We start from the raw sequence: 16,715 nt of genomic DNA on the forward strand, positions 1-16,715 counted from the left end.
TACTTCACCTGAATGGTACAGTACTGGCTAGGATATTAGCTACTTACTTCACCTGAATGGTATAGTACTGGCTAGGATATTAGCTACTTACTTCACCTGAATGGTGTAGTACTGGCTAGGATATTATCTACTTACTTCACCTGAATGGTACAGTACTGGCTAGGATATTAGCTACTTACTTCACCTGAATGGTGTAGTACTGGCTAGGATATTATCTAATTACTTCACCTGAATGGTACAGTACTGGCTAGGATATTATCTACTTACTTCACCTGAATGGTGTAGTACTGGCTAGGATATTATCTACTTACTTCACCTGAATGGTACAGTACTGGCTAGGATATTATCTCCTTCCTTCACCTGAACTGTATAGTACTGGCTAGGATATTATCTCCTTCCTTCACCTGAATGGTGTAGTACTGGCTAGGATATTATCTCCTTACTTCACCTGAATGGTGTAGTACTGGCTAGGATATTATCTAATTACTTCACCTGAATGGTACAGTACTGGCTAGGATATTATCTACTTACTTCACCTGAATGGTGTAGTACTGGCTAGGATATTATGTACTTACTTCACCTGAATGGTGTAGTACTGGCTAGGATATTATCTACTTACTTCACCTGAACTGTATAGTACTGGCTAGGATATTATCTCCTTCCTTCACCTGAACGGTGTAGTACTGGCTAGGATATTATCTCCTTCCTTCACCTGAACTGTATAGTACTGGCTAGGATATTATCTCCTTCCTTCACCTGAACTGTGTAGTACTGGCTAGGATATTATCTCCTTCCTTCACCTGAATGGTGTAGTACTGGCTAGGATATTATCTCCTTCCTTCACCTGAATGGTACAGTACTGGCTAGGATATTATCTACTTACTTCACCTGAATGGTGTAGTACTGGCTAGGATATTATCTACTTCCTTCACCTGAATGGTAAAGTACTGGCTAGGATATTATCTACTTACTTCACCTGAATGGTGTAGTACTGGCTAGAATATTAGCTACTTCCTTCACCTGAATGGTGTAGTACTGGTTAGGATATTATCTACTTACTTCACCTGAATGGTGTAGTACTGGCTAGGATATTATCTCCTTACTTCACCTGAATGGTATAGTACTGGCTAGGATATTATCTACTTACTTCACCTGAACGGTGTAATACTGGCTAGGATATTATCTCCTTCCTTCACCTGAATGGTGTAGTACTGGCTAGGATATTATCTCCTTCCTTCACCTGAATGGTGTAGTACTGGCTAGGATATTATCTCCTTCCTTCACCTGAATGGTGTAGTACTGGCTAGGATATTATCTACTTACTTCACCTGGAGCTTCTCCTTCTCACTCTCTGGCAGCACCCGTGTGTAAGAGAAGGGGAACCAGCCACGCCTGAGGGGGGAAACAGGTAAAATTAGTTAAGATGAAGACGCACGCTGGAAACTACATTAGATCTGAATCCTCTTGAGATCTGCGGTTAACTCTGACTTCTGTGGAAATCACGCATTGATGTTTAACCAAAGACTTGCGTAAAATCCTCAGTTCTGAATGTCAGTCAACAGGTTAATATGCAGCACAGGAGGTTGGTGACACCTTCATTGGGGAGGACTGGCTCGTGGTAATGGCTGGAGCGGAGTAAGTGGAATGGTATCAAACACATTGTTTCCATGGTTTCCATGTGTTTGATGCCATTCCATTTACTCCGTTCCAGACTTTATTATGAGTCGTCCTCCCCTCAGCAGCCTCCATTGATATGTACTACTGAACACACAAGCTATCAGTCCATGTCTCTGTGACAGACAGACACTTACATCTTGTTCTTCTCGTTCTCCCCATAGTGCCATCCGTCACGGGCCTCTGGGACCAGCAGGGTGATGACGTCTCCCTCAGAGAAGCTGAGCAGGGTGCTGTTGTCTCCGGCCGCGTGGGAGAAGATGGCCTGGACACGGGCACGACCGTTCTTCTCCAGCCCCGCTGCCATGGAGCTAGACCTGGGCAGGGTACGGGTCTCACCTGGGGCCAGCGTGGAGAAGGGGGACATCAGTGTCACGCTACACAGCACAATGTGGCTCCTTGAAGAGTTTTTACTAAGGAAGATGCTATGTTAGGTGCTAACTTGGTTACTAAGACTAGCTGATTCACAACGTCATTGTTATTCCTATCTGCTTTGAGGAGATTAACCTGTTTACGTGACGCTGGCAGTATACGGTTCTCTTACCAGACAGTAACGTAACAGTATACAGTTATCTGCCAGAGACTAGCAGTGTTAGCTTAAGTTCTCTTACCAACAGAGGTCTTGTTCTTGGCAGGCTGGGGCCTGCGGACGGGCAGGGTATTGGAGTAGTGCTCACTGACCTGCATAGAGATACATGCATTACCTGTATATTATCTACATGACCTGTATATTATCTACATGACCTGTATATTATCTACATGACCTGTAAATTATCTACATACAGTGTGTGTGTGTGAGATATATACAGTATATATATATATATATATATATATATATATATATAATGTGCTCAATGGACAGTTTATTAGGTACACTACCCCGTTCATGAAAATAGATCACTCCTACAGACAGCGAGTCACGTAGCTATGGCTTGCTTTATAAAGCAGGCAGGCAGGCATCGAGGCATTCAGTTACTGTTCAATTGAACGTTAGAATGGGCAAAAACAAAGTGACCTAAGCGATCACCAATCACATAGAACGCTTCTCAACCAATCACATTGCTTGTTTTGACCCAGTGTAGAAACAACAGTTACAGAAACATCTGCATCCACTTGAATATTAACAGACACACATTTACATAACATTTTAGCATTAGCAGACACTAAGATGGATCCCTGGAGGATATCAATTTTAAATTCCTATCGCCAAGCAATTGTACAATATACTACCAGTATATACTATCCATGTAATTCTGTGTTCTGTGCTGACCTGTCTCTGGGTGGGGGCCTGTCCCTGGGGTAGGGAAGGGGCCTGGGGGGAGGAGGGTCTTCCTTGGAGCTGGGAGACTGACACCCCCCCCTCTGTCCAGTACTCTTCCTCTCCGTGGAGTCCTGTCGTACCGTTCACCATGGACATCCCATCTGAACCCATCAGCCTCTGGAAACATGGAATATATACATTCAGAAACATGCACTACAGCAGGGATCATCAACTAGATTTAGCTGCAGGCAACAACAAAAAAATGATTGAGCGCATGATCGGTGGGCCGGAACATGATCATTTGTAGACTGTAAATTTGACGGGCCACCAGTTGGGGAACTGTGCACTACATGACACATTAACAACAGTAGTATACTGTACATACATTCATATATGGTCTGGTATCTATAGTGTGTGTGGGAGAAGCTACAGTATATCTATATACAGTCTGGTATCTATAGTGTGTGTGGGAGAAGCTACAGTATATCCATATACAGTCTGGTATCTATAGTGTGTGTGGGAGAAGCTACAGTATATCCATATACGGTCTGGTATCTATAGTGTGTGTAGGAGAAGCTACAGTATATCCATATACAGTCTGGTATCTATAGTGTGTGTAGGAGAAGCTACAGTATATCTATATACAGTCTGGTATCTATAGTGTGTGTAGGTTGTGTGGGAGAAGCTACAGTATATCCATATACAGTCTGGTATCTATAGTGTGTGTAGGTTGTGTGGGAGAAGCTACAGTATATCCATATACGGTCTGGTATCTATAGTGTGTGTAGGAGAAGCTACGGTATATCCATATACAGTCTGGTATCTATAGTGTGTGTAGGAGAAGCTACAGTATATCTATATACAGTCTGGTATCTATAGTGTGTGTAGGAGAAGCTACAGTATATCCATATACAGTCTGGTATCTATAGTGTGTGTAGGAGAAGCTACAGTATATCTATATACAGTCTGGTATCTATAGTGTGTGTAGGAGAAGCTACAGTATATCCATATACAGTCTGGTATCTATAGTGTGTGTAGGAGAAGCTACAGTATATCCATATACAGTCTTGCGTTCAATGTTTCGTCTAGAACAGGGACAGGCTACTTTGAGGGGGGTGGGGCCAAATCAAATCTGATGGGGGTGGGGCCAAATCAAATCTGATGGGGGTGGGGCCAAATCAAATCTGATGGGGGTGGGGCCAAATCAAATCTGATGGGGGTGGGGCCAAATCAAATCTGATGGGGGTGGGGCCAAATCAAATCTGATGGAGTGGGGCCAAATCAAATCTGATGGAGTGGGGCCAAATCAAATCTGATGGGGGTGGGGCCAAATCAAATCTGATGGGGGTGGGGCCAAATCAAATCTGATGGGGGTGGGGCCAAATCAAATCTGATGGGGGTGGGGCCAAATCAAATCTGATGGGGGGTGGGGCCAAATCAAATATGATGGGGGTGGGGCCAAATCAAATATGATGGGGGTGGGGCCAAATCAAATATGATGGGGGTGGGGCCAAATCAAATATGATGGGGGTGGGGCCAAATCAAATATGATGGGGGTGGGGCCAAATCAAATCTGATGGAGGTGGGGCCAAATCAAATATGATGGGGGTACCCGCACCCGCAGCCACCTCCGCACCCACCTCCGCACCCACCTCCGCACCCACCTCCGCACCCACCTCCGCACCCACCTCCGCACCCACACATGCAGCAACTTTGTGAGCAAAACATTTTAGCGGCCCCCCTCTTGACAGCAGAGAGAACTTTTAGAGGTCATTTCCTGCCATTCTTCATCTTCTGCCATGGAGCACAGAGACGATTTAACCAGTTTGTTGACTGACTTCCTGTTGGTTTATTCAGAAAGTGAAATGATGGATAAAAGCTTTTGGCAAAGATCCAGTTAGAGAATGAATATTCAGACAGAGGTGTTGTTCATAGGTCATATGTAAAGCCTCCACTTCTCATCTTACAACACGAGTTTAATGCCTAATTAATAAGCTGCATCATTAAAAGTGTAATATGTAAATGAGTAGTTTAGTTTCCCCACCGAGGGCCAGAAGTCTCTGGCTACAGGCTGATTTAGTCTGTTTACTCAGGAAGCAGAGACAATTTATTCACACACACAACACTCGCCTGAAATCCAAGCTTAAATTAAGAGTATCAATTCATTTGTTGTAATTAGGTGTGTATTCTCTACATTTCTTATATACTCATATTATTATTAGCCCTTAAACGACTTAAACTATTCAAACGAAATCAACTTCCAGACTGCCCCAACTCGGGTTGCTTGAAGAAATATTTTGGGTAGCATTTATACTTTTTAAACTAGAACAATATTTAAATGAGCTCCTAATGCATTTCAAATGGGGAGGAAACGGGCCATAGACTTGATAAAATATGTCATTTCTATTCATCTCCTCTTTCCCCGTTTAAACTGTCAACTCCAAACTGACCCCAATTAGATTCATCTCCTCTTTCCCCGTTTAAACTGTCAACTCCAAACTGACCCCAATTAGATTAATCTCCTCTTTCCCCGTTTAAACTGTCAACTCCAAACTGACCCCAATTAGATTCATCTCCTCTTTCCCCGTTTAAACTGTCAACTCCAAACTGACCCCAATTAGATTCATCTCCTCTTTCCCCGTTTAAACTGTCAACTCCAAACTGACCCCAATTAGATTCATCTCCTCTTTCCCCGTTTAAACTGTCAACTCCAAACTGACCCCAATTAGATTCATCTCCTCTTTCCCCGTTTAAACTGTCAACTCCAAACTGACCCCAATTAGATTCATCTCCTCTTTCCCCGTTTAAACTGTCAACTCCAAACTGACCCCAATTAGATTCATCTCCTCTTTCCCCATTTAAACTGTCAACTCCAAACTGACCCCAATTAGATTCATCTCCTCTTTCCCCGTTTAAACTGTCAACTCCAAACTGACCCCAATTAGATTCATCTCCTCTTTCCCCGTTTAAACTGTCAACTCCAAACTGACCCCAATTAGATTCATCTCCTCTTTCCCCGTTTAAACTGTCAACTCCAAACTGACCCCAATTAGATTAATCTCCTCTTTCCCCGTTTAAACTGTCAACTCCAAACTGACCCCAATTAGATTAATCTCCTCTTTCCCCGTTTAAACTGTCAACTCCAAACTGACCCCAATTAGATTCATCTCCTCTTTCCCCGTTTAAACTGTCAACTCCAAACTGACCCCAATTAGATTCATCTCCTCTTTCCCCGTTTAAACTGTCAACTCCAAACTGACCCCAATTAGATTCATCTCCTCTTTCCCCGTTTAAACTGTCAACTCCAAACTGACCCCAATTAGATTCATCTCCTCTTTCCCCGTTTAAACTGTCAACTCCAAACTGACCCCAATTAGATTCATCTCCTCTTTCCCCGTTTAAACTGTCAACTCCAAACTGACCCCAATTAGATTCATCTCCTCTTTCCCCGTTTAAACTGTCAACTCCAAACTGACCCCAATTAGATTCATCTCCTCTTTCCCCGTTTAAACTGTCAACTCCAAACTGACCCCAATTAGATTCATCTCCTCTTTCCCCGTTTAAACTGTCAACTCCAAACTGACCCCAATTAGATTCATTGCATTCAGTTTATACTTCATGAAACCATTTTTAAAATGTCAATAAAAGCTCCATAGGCTTGAATGGGAGGTATTTGGATTTGACTCTGCTCTTAAACCGTTTAAGAGATCAATGTCAAACTAATGTTTGTTCAGAGATGTTCAGACTGACCCAACTTAGTTTGCACGCATTCAGATTTAATACGGTTTATATATTTTTCAAATATAAGCATTTAAAACGTGCCTACATTTACATGGGTTTGAATGAGAACCACAGTAATACAGTGGTAGGTATTTAAAATGATCCTGCTCCTTGGCCAAATAAGCTATAGGCACCAAAACCAACTTTCACATGTTCAGGCTATCAGTCAATCAATTGATCCTTCACAAGCTAGCGTGCACACCACATTTTCTTCAGGATATGTACTTCTAGAGTTATGTTAGAGTCTGTTCTGTCGTCTTCAAAGATATTGTATGCTTCCATGTGCTTCATATATTTGACACCTTTAACTGCTCTGACTCCTTTACCGCTCTGACACCTTTACCGCTCTGACACCTTTACCGCTCTGACACCTTTAACTGCTCTGACTCCTTTACCGCTTACCGCTCTGACACCTTTACCGCTCTGACACCTTTCCCGCTCTGACACCTTTCCCGCTCTGACACCTTTCCCGCTCTGACACCTTTCCCGCTCTGACACCTTTCCCGCTCTGACACCTTTACCGCTCTGACACCTTTACCGCTCTGACACCTTTACCGCTCTGATTGCATTAAACCTCTTATTTTGTATATAACTGTCTTAATGTTGCTGGACCCCAGGAAGAGTAGCTGCTGTCTTGGTAGGAACTAATAGGGATCCATAATAAACCCCAGGAAGAGTAGCTGCTGCCTTGGTAGGAACTAATGGGGATCCACTATAAACCCCAGGAAGAGTAGCTGCTGTCTTGGCAGGAACTAATGGGGACCCATAATAAACCCCAGGAAGAGTAGCTGCTTCCTTGTCAGGAACTAATGGGGACCCATAATAAACCCCAGGAAGAGTAGCTGCTTCCTTGTCAGGAACTAATAGGGATCCATAATAAACCCCAGGAAGAGTAGCTGCTGCCTTGGCAGGAACTAATGGGGATCCATAATAAACCCCAGGAAGAGTAGCTGCTGCCTTGGCAGGAACTAATGGGGATCCATAATAAACCCCAGGAAGAGTAGCTGCTGCCTTGGCAGGAACTAATGGGGATCCATAATAAACCCCAGGAAGAGTATCTGCTGTCTTGGTAGGAACTAATGGGGATCCATAATAAACCCCAGGAAGAGTATCTGCTGTCTTGGTAGGAACTAATGGGGATCCATAATAAACCCCAGGAAGAGTAGCTGCTGCCTTGGCAGGAACTAATGGGGATCCATAATAAACCCCAGGAAGAGTATCTGCTGTCTTGGTAGGAACTAATGGGGATCCATAATAAACCCCAGGAAGAGTAGCTGCTGTCTTGGTAGGAACTAATGGGGATCCATAATAAACCCCAGGAAGAGTATCTGCTGTCTTGGTAGGAACTAATGGGGATCCATAATAAACCCCAGGAAGAGTAGCTGCTGCCTTGGTAGGAACTAATGGGGATCCATAATAAACCCCAGGAAGAGTATCTGCTGTCTTGGTAGGAACTAATGGGGATCCATAATAAACCCCAGGAAGAGTAGCTGCTGTCTTGGTAGGAACTAATGGGGATCCATAATAAACCCCAGGAAGAGTATCTGCTGTCTTGGTAGGAACTAATGGGGATCCATAATAAACCCCAGGAAGAGTAGCTGCTGTCTTGGTAGGAACTAATGGGGATCCATAATAAACCCCAGGAAGAGTAGCTGCTGCCTTGGTAGGAACTAATGGGGATCCATAATAAACCCCAGGAAGAGTAGCTGCTGCCTTGGCAGGAACTAATGGGGATCCATAATAAACCCCAGGAAGAGTAGCTGCTGCCTTGGCAGGAACTAATGGGGATCCATAATAAACCCCAGGAAGAGTAGCTGCTGTCTTGGTAGGAACTAATGGGGATCCATAATAAACCCCAGGAAGAGTAGCTGCTGCCTTGGCAGGAACTAATGGGGATCCATAATAAACCCCAGGAAGAGTAGCTGCTGCCTTGGCAGGAACTAATGGGGATCCATAATAAACCCCAGGAAGAGTAGCTGCTGTCTTGGTAGGAACTAATGGGGATCCATAATAAACCCCAGGAAGAGTAGCTGCTGTCTTGGTAGGAACTAATGGGGATCCATAATAAACCCCAGGAAGAGTAGCTGCTGCCTTGGTAGGAACTAATGGGGATCCATAATAAACCCCAGGAAGAGTAGCTGCTGCCTTGGCAGGAACTAATGGGGATCCATAATAAACCCCAGGAAGAGTAGCTGCTGCCTTGGCAGGAACTAATGGGGATCCATAATAAACCCCAGGAAGAGTAGCTGCTGTCTTGGTAGGAACTAATGGGGATCCATAATAAACCCCAGGAAGAGTAGCTGCTGCCTTGGCAGGAACTAATGGGGATCCATAATAAACCCCAGGAAGAGTAGCTGCTGCCTTGGCAGGAACTAATGGGGATCCATAATAAACCCCAGGAAGAGTAGCTGCTGTCTTGGTAGGAACTAATGGGGATCCATAATAAACCCCAGGAAGAGTAGCTGCTGCCTTGGCAGGAACTAATGGGGATCCATAATAAACCCCAGGAAGAGTAGCTGCTGCCTTGGTAGGAACTAATGGGGATCCATAATAAACCCCAGGAAGAGTAGCTGCTGCCTTGGCAGGAACTTATGGGGATCCATAATAAACCCCAGGAAGAGTAGCTGCTGCCTTGGCAGGAACTAATGGGGATCCATAATAAACCCCAGGAAGAGTAGCTGCTGCCTTGGCAGGAACTAATGGGGATCCATAATAAACCCCAGGAAGAGTAGCTGCTGCCTTGGCAGGAACTAATGGGGATCCATAATAAACCCCAGGAAGAGTAGCTGCTGCCTTGGCAGGAACTAATGGGGATCCATAATAAACCCCAGGAAGAGTAGCTGCTGCCTTGGCAGGAACTAATGGGGATCCATAATAAACCCCAGGAAGAGTAGCTGCTGCCTTGGCAGGAACTAATGGGGATCCATAATAAACCCCAGGAAGAGTAGCTGCTGCCTTGGCAGGAACTAATGGGGATCCATAATAAACCCCAGGAAGAGTAGCTGCTGCCTTGGCAGGAACTAATAAAAAACAATACAATTCACAGCTGAATATTAATATTCCCAACACCTACAGAGTGAGAGAAACCTTCCCCAGACATCAACATTACCAGCCCGCTCACCCAGACACACCACTCACCGCCTGGTGCCCCAGCCCCACCACTCACCGCCTGGTGCCCCAGCCCCACCACTCACCGCCTGGTGCCCCAGCCCCACCACTCACCGCCTGGTGCCCCAGCCCCACCACTCACCGCCTGGTGCCCCAGCCCCACCACTCACCGCCTGGTGCCCCAGCCCAATACTCACCGCCTGGTGCCCCAGCCCACCACCCATGAAGACAGCCAGTTCTGGGGGGACAGGGAGTGGCTGAGCCCCGGGGATGGGGTCAGAGATGACCAGGTTGGACAGGTTAGACTTGGAGGTGTTCAGGGGGCTGGAGCCCCCCATGGTCAGGGAAGCGGTGCCCGTGCTGGACCCGGAGCCCATCTGCTGGGCTAGGAGCATGGCCCGCTCTGGTAGCTTGTTGGGGTCTGAACAAGCCTGCTGCCATACTGGGATCTTCTGGGTCAGCAGGTCTTTACCCTGGACAGATAGAGATCAATCAATAAGTCAACACACACCAGATGAGTCTATAGACAACAGTCATTGATTAGTGTAACACGTGGAAGCTGTAACACATGACTACAATTTAGAGATCTACTTCTCTAGAGATGGAAGCTATGACACATGACTATGATTTAGAGATCTACTTCTCTAGAGATGGAAGCTATGACACATGACTATGATTTAGAGATCTACTTCTCTAGAGATGGAAGCTATAACACACGACTAAGATTTAGAGATCCACTTCTCTAGAGATGAAAGCTATAACACACGACTAAGATTTAGAGATTCACTTCTCTAGAGATGGAAGCTATAACACATGACTAAGATTTAAAGATCCACTTCTTTAGATCCTTGTCATCTTGACTACAACGTCTGCCACACCAAGCTCTTCTGATCTAACACACATCATCACCTTGAAGATCTCCAGTCATCTTTCATGGTAACTTTCACTCTCCCTCCAACATTCCTGTTCTGTTCCTCTCTTATATTCCCTCTCTCTCTGGGTTCCAAATGGCTTTCTATTCCCACCCTACTTTGTATGGGCTCTGGGCAAAACTAGTGCACTATGTAGGGAATAGGGTGCCATTTAAGAGACAGCCTCTATTAAGCCCCATTCATCCCAGAGAGCAGAGCAGCTTCCCTGTGTGTCCCTGTGTGTCCCTGTGTGTCCCTGTGTGTGTGTCCCTGTCCCTGTGTGTGTGTGTCCCTGTGTGTGTGTGTGTGTGTGTCCGTGTGTGTGTGTCCCTGTGTGTGTGTCCCTGTGTGTGTGTGTCCCTGTGTGTGTGTGTGTGTGTGTGTGTGTGTGTGTGTGTGTGTAGAACCAACCAGGCTGCACCAATGAGTCCCAGGTGACTCAGACCACAACCTAGATGCTTCGCTGCGGCAGCTGTACTCTCACTCTCTCGCCAGTCTCTCTTACTCTCTCCAGTCTCTCTCTCTCTGTGCATCTCTCTCTTTCCCCTCTCTCCGAGAGGACTCTTCAGCACAGCCTTTGAGCTCTTCCCACACACACACACCCCCGTGCTGATTAAACCACTGGACTCCATGTTCTAGAAATGGTCAGCAGCAGTGTGTGTGTTTGTACGTACTTGTCGCCCCGTCCGCCACACACACACACACACCCTCCCTCCTTAGTGATCCCAGGAAACAGCTGCACTAACACCCACCCATCCACCCACACCTGTACAACCTCTTTACATATCCTCCTCTCCATGACGTTTCTCAGGAAATACGGTATTATTCATCTGCAGCAATGAAATAGACTATGAATATTATATCAACTGGATCTATCATGAAGCCAGAACATCTCCTAACAGCCTGTCATATATTATGTCCCAAATGGTAACCTTTCAAAGAGGGCCCTGGTCTAATGTAGTGCACTACATAGGGAATAGGGTGCCATTTAGGATGATACATTAATCAGTTTTGACAAATAGAGTTGTGATGAGATGACCCCAGGCCAAGGTCACAGAGTTATATATACACACACACAAAATATATATATATATATATATATATATATATATATATATATATTAGTATACATATATATTATATTACAGAGAAGTATAGGCTTATCATTCAGTTTTATGACCATTATAAATAGCAGAAAATATTACTGATTACACCATTGAGACAGACAGATACCAAACCCATGCATTTTACATTGCCACCTGGACAACAAACCCCCCTTCCCCCCCACCACACACACCACCACCCCACAGAGCCAGTTGTGTTAACCCTTACCTTGCCGTGGTAGGCGCTGCTGTTCTTGGCCACAGCACACTGTCTGTCCACCAGGAAACAGTACCTCCTGCGCTCCTCAGACAGAGCAGTCTTGTAGCCCTCTGCTATGAAGGTGTCCAGTTCACTCTGCTTACTACTGATGGTCTCCACAAACTACAGGACAAAACACAGGAGACAAGAGGTGAGACAGTGGCCCTCCAAAACACACCTTTAGATGTTAGGACAAAACACTAAGTCCATGTAAACTGTGTTGTAAACATCCATTGTGCCCCTGTGTGTGTTGATAATGAACTCAGTAATAAGTGTCAGGTACGTCGGTGTGTTGATAATGAACTCCGTAATAACAGTGTCAGGTACGTCTGTGTGTTGATATTGAACTTCGTAATAACAGTGTCAGGTACGTCTGTGTTGATAATGAACTCCGTAATAACAGTGTCAGGTCTGTCTGTGTGTTGATAATGAACTCCGTAATAACAGTGTCAGGTACGTCTGTGTGTTGATATTGAACTTCGTAATAACAGTGTCAGGTACGTCTGTGTGTTGATATTGAACTTCGTAATAACAGTGTCAGGTACAGTGGGACAAAAAAGTATTTAGTCAGCCACCTTTGACAGCTCTTTGGTCTTGGCCATAGTGGAGTTTGGAGTGTGAGTGTTTGAGGTTGTGGACAGCTGTCTTTTATACTGATAACAAGTTCAAACAGGTGCCATTAATACAGGCAACGAGTGGAGGACAGAGGAGCCTCTTAAAGAAGAAGTTGCAGGTCTGTGAGAGCCAGAAATCTTGCTTGTTTGTAGGTGACCAAATACTTATTTTCCACCATAATTTGCAAATAAATTCATAAAAAATCTTACAATGTGATTTTCTGGATTTTTTTCTCAGTCATAGTTGAAGTGTACCTATGATGAAAATTACAGGCCTCTCATCTTTTTAAGTGGGAGAACTTGCACAATTGGTGGCTGACTAAATACTTTTTTGCCCCACTGTATGTCTGTGTGTTGATAATGAACTCCGTAATAACAGTGTCAGGTACGTCTGTTGATAATGAACTCCGTAATAACAGTGTCAGGTCTGTCTGTGTGTTGATAATGAACTCCGTAATAACAGTGTCAGGTCTGTCTGTGTGTTGATAATGAACTCCGTAATAACAGTGTCAGGTCTGTCTGTGTGTTGATAATGAACTCCATAATAACAGTGTCAGGTATGTCTGTGTGTTGATAATGAACTCCGTAATAACAGTGTCAGGTACGTCTGTTGATAATGAACTCCGTAATAACAGTGTCAGGTCTGTCTGTGTGTTGATAATGAACTCCGTAATAACAGTGTCAGGTCTGTCTGTGTGTTGATAATGAACTCCGTAATAACAGTGTCAGGTCTGTCTGTGTGTTGATAATGAACTCCGTAATAACAGTGGCATTCCCATGTGAGAACACTCATTCTGGGAAAGAGAGTTTATTCATCTCCGACACACTGGAGATCAGATATATGACTCTGTTCCAACACACACACACACACACACACACACACACAGACAAGAGTGCAGCTCCCAGCCAGTCAGCCATTGTTATTGACTTGTATCATATCTCTACAGTGTGAGTGACAGACAGTATCTAATGAGACCGCTCTCTCACTCTCGATCCACACACAATACAGAAATCTCACAACAATCATATTCAATCATAATACCCTATTCTCCCGTAGCTTCATCAGTCGAGGCTGATTAGAACAAGGCTGATTAGAACCGAAAGGAACGAGGCTGATTAGAACCGAAAGGAACAAGGCTGATTAGAACCGAAAGGAACGAGGCTGATTAGAACCGAAAGGAACGAGGCTGATTAGAACGAGGCTGATTAGAACTGAAAGGAACGAGGCTGATTAGAGCGAGGCTGATTAGAACTGAAAGGAACGAGGCTGATTCGAGCTGAAAGGAACGAGGCTGATTAGAACAGAAAGGAACGAGGCTGATTAGAGCGAGGCTGATTAGAACTGAAAGGAACGAGGCTGATTAGAGCGAGGCTGATTAGAACTGAAAGGAACGAGGCTGATTAGAACTGAAAGGAACGAGGCTGATTTGATTTGAAATGTGCCACTATACACTGAGCTCTGGGGTGTATTCATTAGACGAAGACCAGAGCGAACAGTTGAAAAAAATGTTTTGTAATGGAAAATGTTTACTCCAAATGGAAAACCTTTGCAACAAAAAGGAGAGTTCAGTTTTCTTCCATTAGGTTGTTTGGTTGTGTTTGAGACAGAGCAGTTACACATCTTCACCAGCACTGGGCGCTGTTTCCCCACTGACTAACAGTGGACACCTGTACATTGGAATTCCAACTGCGTTGGAATCAACAAAACCAGACAGATGAAACTGAACAACATCAAAACTCCTTTAGTTGGATGAAATAGCTTGTGCATTAGGATAAACACACCAACTATCCTTTACAACAACTCAGAGCAGACACAACCTGAGATGGAAGGATCATGACTAGAGATTCCTGTCTCTGTGTGTGTGTGTCTGTGTGTCTGTGTGTCTGTGTGTCTGTGTGTCTGTGTGTCTGTGTGTCTGTGTGTCTGTGTGTCTGTGTGTCTGTGTGTCTGTGTGTCTGTGTGTCTGTGATTCTGTGTGTCTGTGTGTCTGTGTGTCTGTGTGTCCGTGTCCTCTAGCCAGAGTAGAGCAATAAAGCGAGTCAGTAGTCGTGATGGGAGCCATTTCAATGAACCATTACAGCACAGAATGGAATACAGAAGTCTGACAAGATGAAGATGGTTTTATTCTCTTTTTTATTAGTTATTTCTGTTTCGTGAAAAAGTTAGACTGCTGTGGAATGAGTCACGCTACATACTGCAGAGCGAGAGAGAGAGAGAGCGAGGGAGAGAAAAGACAGTATCTGAACCAGCACGTTTGAAAAGACTGACATTTCAGCCTGTTTTGGTGGGATGGAGCTTTGGCCTGCCTGGCTCAGGTGGTGGCTGAGGTCAGGCTCAGGTGGTGGCTGAGGTCAGGCTCAGGTGGTGGCTGAGGTCCATGATGATCTTCTCTGCCTTCCTGTGACATTTCTTCAGGCTCCTGAGGTTGAAGAGGTGCTATTGCGCCTTCGTCACCACACTGTCTGTGTGAGTGGACCATTTCAGATTGTCAGTGATGTGCAAGCAGAGGAACTTGAAGCTTTTCACCCTCTCCAGAGCAGCCCCATCGATGTGGATGGGGGTGTGTCATCGCTGCAAGTCAACGATCAGCTCCTTTGTTTTGTTGACATTAAGGGAGAGGCTGTTTTCCCGGCACCACTCCACCAGGGCTCTCACCTCCTCCTTGTAGGCTGTCATTGTTAGTAATCAGGCCTACAACTGTTGAATCATCGGCAAACTTGATGATTGAGTAGGAGATCAATAGTCAAGTCCATTATTCCAGACCAAGGAAGTTCCACTAATACTTATAGCCGGTTCATTTCTGAACTGTGTGTAGGTGATGGGCCCATGCTACATGTATCCAGCAGTGCTGGGCATCAAAGACTAATAAAAGAATGAACAGTACATGATGCTGTTCCTGTGCTTTATTCCTGCACACACAACCATCCTATCCATCTATCTCGCTCTCTCTCTCTATCCATCCATCCATCCATCCATCCATCCATCCATTTCTGTTCAAAAGTTTGGGGTCACTTAGAAATGTCCTTGTTTTTTTTAAAGAAAAGCACAAAGAACTTTCCTCTGACACTCATCAGTCTATTCTTGTTCTGAGAAATGAAGGCTATTCCATGCGAGAAATTGCCAAGAAACTGAAGATCTCGTACAACGCTGTGCACTGCTCCCTTCACAGAACAGCGCAAACTGGCTCAAACCAGAATAGAAAGAGGAGTGGGAGGCCCCGGTGCACAACTGAGCAAAAGGACAAGTACATTAGAGTGTCTAGTTTGACAAACAGGTGCCACACAAGTCCTTAAATGGCAGCTTCATTACATAGTACCCGCAAAACACCAGGGTCAACGTCAACAATGAAGAGGCGACTCCGCGATGCTGGCCTTCCACGCAGAGTTGCAAAGAAAAAGCCTCTTCACTGTACACACACACACACACACACACACACACACACACACACACACACACGTCAGAATGATAATTCTCTCTATTTATTTCAGCTTTTATTTATTTCATCACATTCCCAGTGGGTCAGACGTTTACATACACTCAATTAGTATTTGGCAGCATTGCCTTTAAATTGTTTAACTTGGGTCAAACGTTTTGGGTAGTCTTCCACAAGCTTCCTACAATAAGTTGGGTACATTTTGGCCCATTCCTCCTGACAGAGCTGGTGTAACTGAGTCAGGATCTAGGCCTCTTTGCTTACACACGCCTTTTCAGTTCTGCCCACACATTTTCTATAGAATTGAGGTCAGGGCTTTGTGATGGCCTTGACTTTGTTGTCCTTAAGCCATTTTGCCACAACTTTGGAAGTCTGCTTGGGGTCATTGACCATTTGGAAGACCCAGTTGCGACCAAGCTTGAACTGATGTCTTGTGATGTTCCTTCAATATATCCACATAATTTTCCATCCTCATGATGCCATGTATTTTGTGAAGTGCATCAGTCAATCCTGCAGCAAATCACTCCTACAACATGAGGCTGCCAACCCTGTGCTTCACGGTTGGGATGGT

At 44.8% G+C, this 16,715-nt stretch overlaps 1 protein-coding gene across 9 annotated transcripts in view; it reads right to left on the bottom strand.

Annotated features, from left to right (window-relative positions):
- The window catches only part of LOC110487480 (brain-specific angiogenesis inhibitor 1-associated protein 2), a 146,996-nt gene that overhangs the window by 15,048 nt on the left and 115,233 nt on the right, over positions 1 to 16,715 (bottom strand). For 5 of the 9 annotated variants that reach the window (XM_036941952.1, XM_036941951.1, XM_036941954.1 and 2 more), the window contains exons 7-12: positions 12,067 to 12,219; positions 10,021 to 10,296; positions 2,945 to 3,112; positions 2,286 to 2,355; positions 1,812 to 2,013; positions 1,324 to 1,392 (exon numbers count right to left, since the gene is read on the bottom strand). In XM_036941952.1, coding sequence (XP_036797847.1) covers positions 1,324 to 1,392; positions 1,812 to 2,013; positions 2,286 to 2,355; positions 2,945 to 3,112; positions 10,021 to 10,296; positions 12,067 to 12,219 — 938 coding nt within the window. The remainder of the gene's footprint in view (positions 1 to 1,323; positions 1,393 to 1,811; positions 2,014 to 2,285; positions 2,356 to 2,944; positions 3,113 to 10,020; positions 10,297 to 12,066; positions 12,220 to 16,715) is intronic. The other 4 variants (XR_005035649.1, XM_036941956.1, XM_036941957.1 and 1 more) reach the window with 1 other exon arrangement.

This window comes from Oncorhynchus mykiss, chromosome 13, assembly GCF_013265735.2.
Source record: "Oncorhynchus mykiss isolate Arlee chromosome 13, USDA_OmykA_1.1, whole genome shotgun sequence".
NCBI classification, from domain to species: Eukaryota; Metazoa; Chordata; class Actinopteri; order Salmoniformes; family Salmonidae; genus Oncorhynchus; species Oncorhynchus mykiss.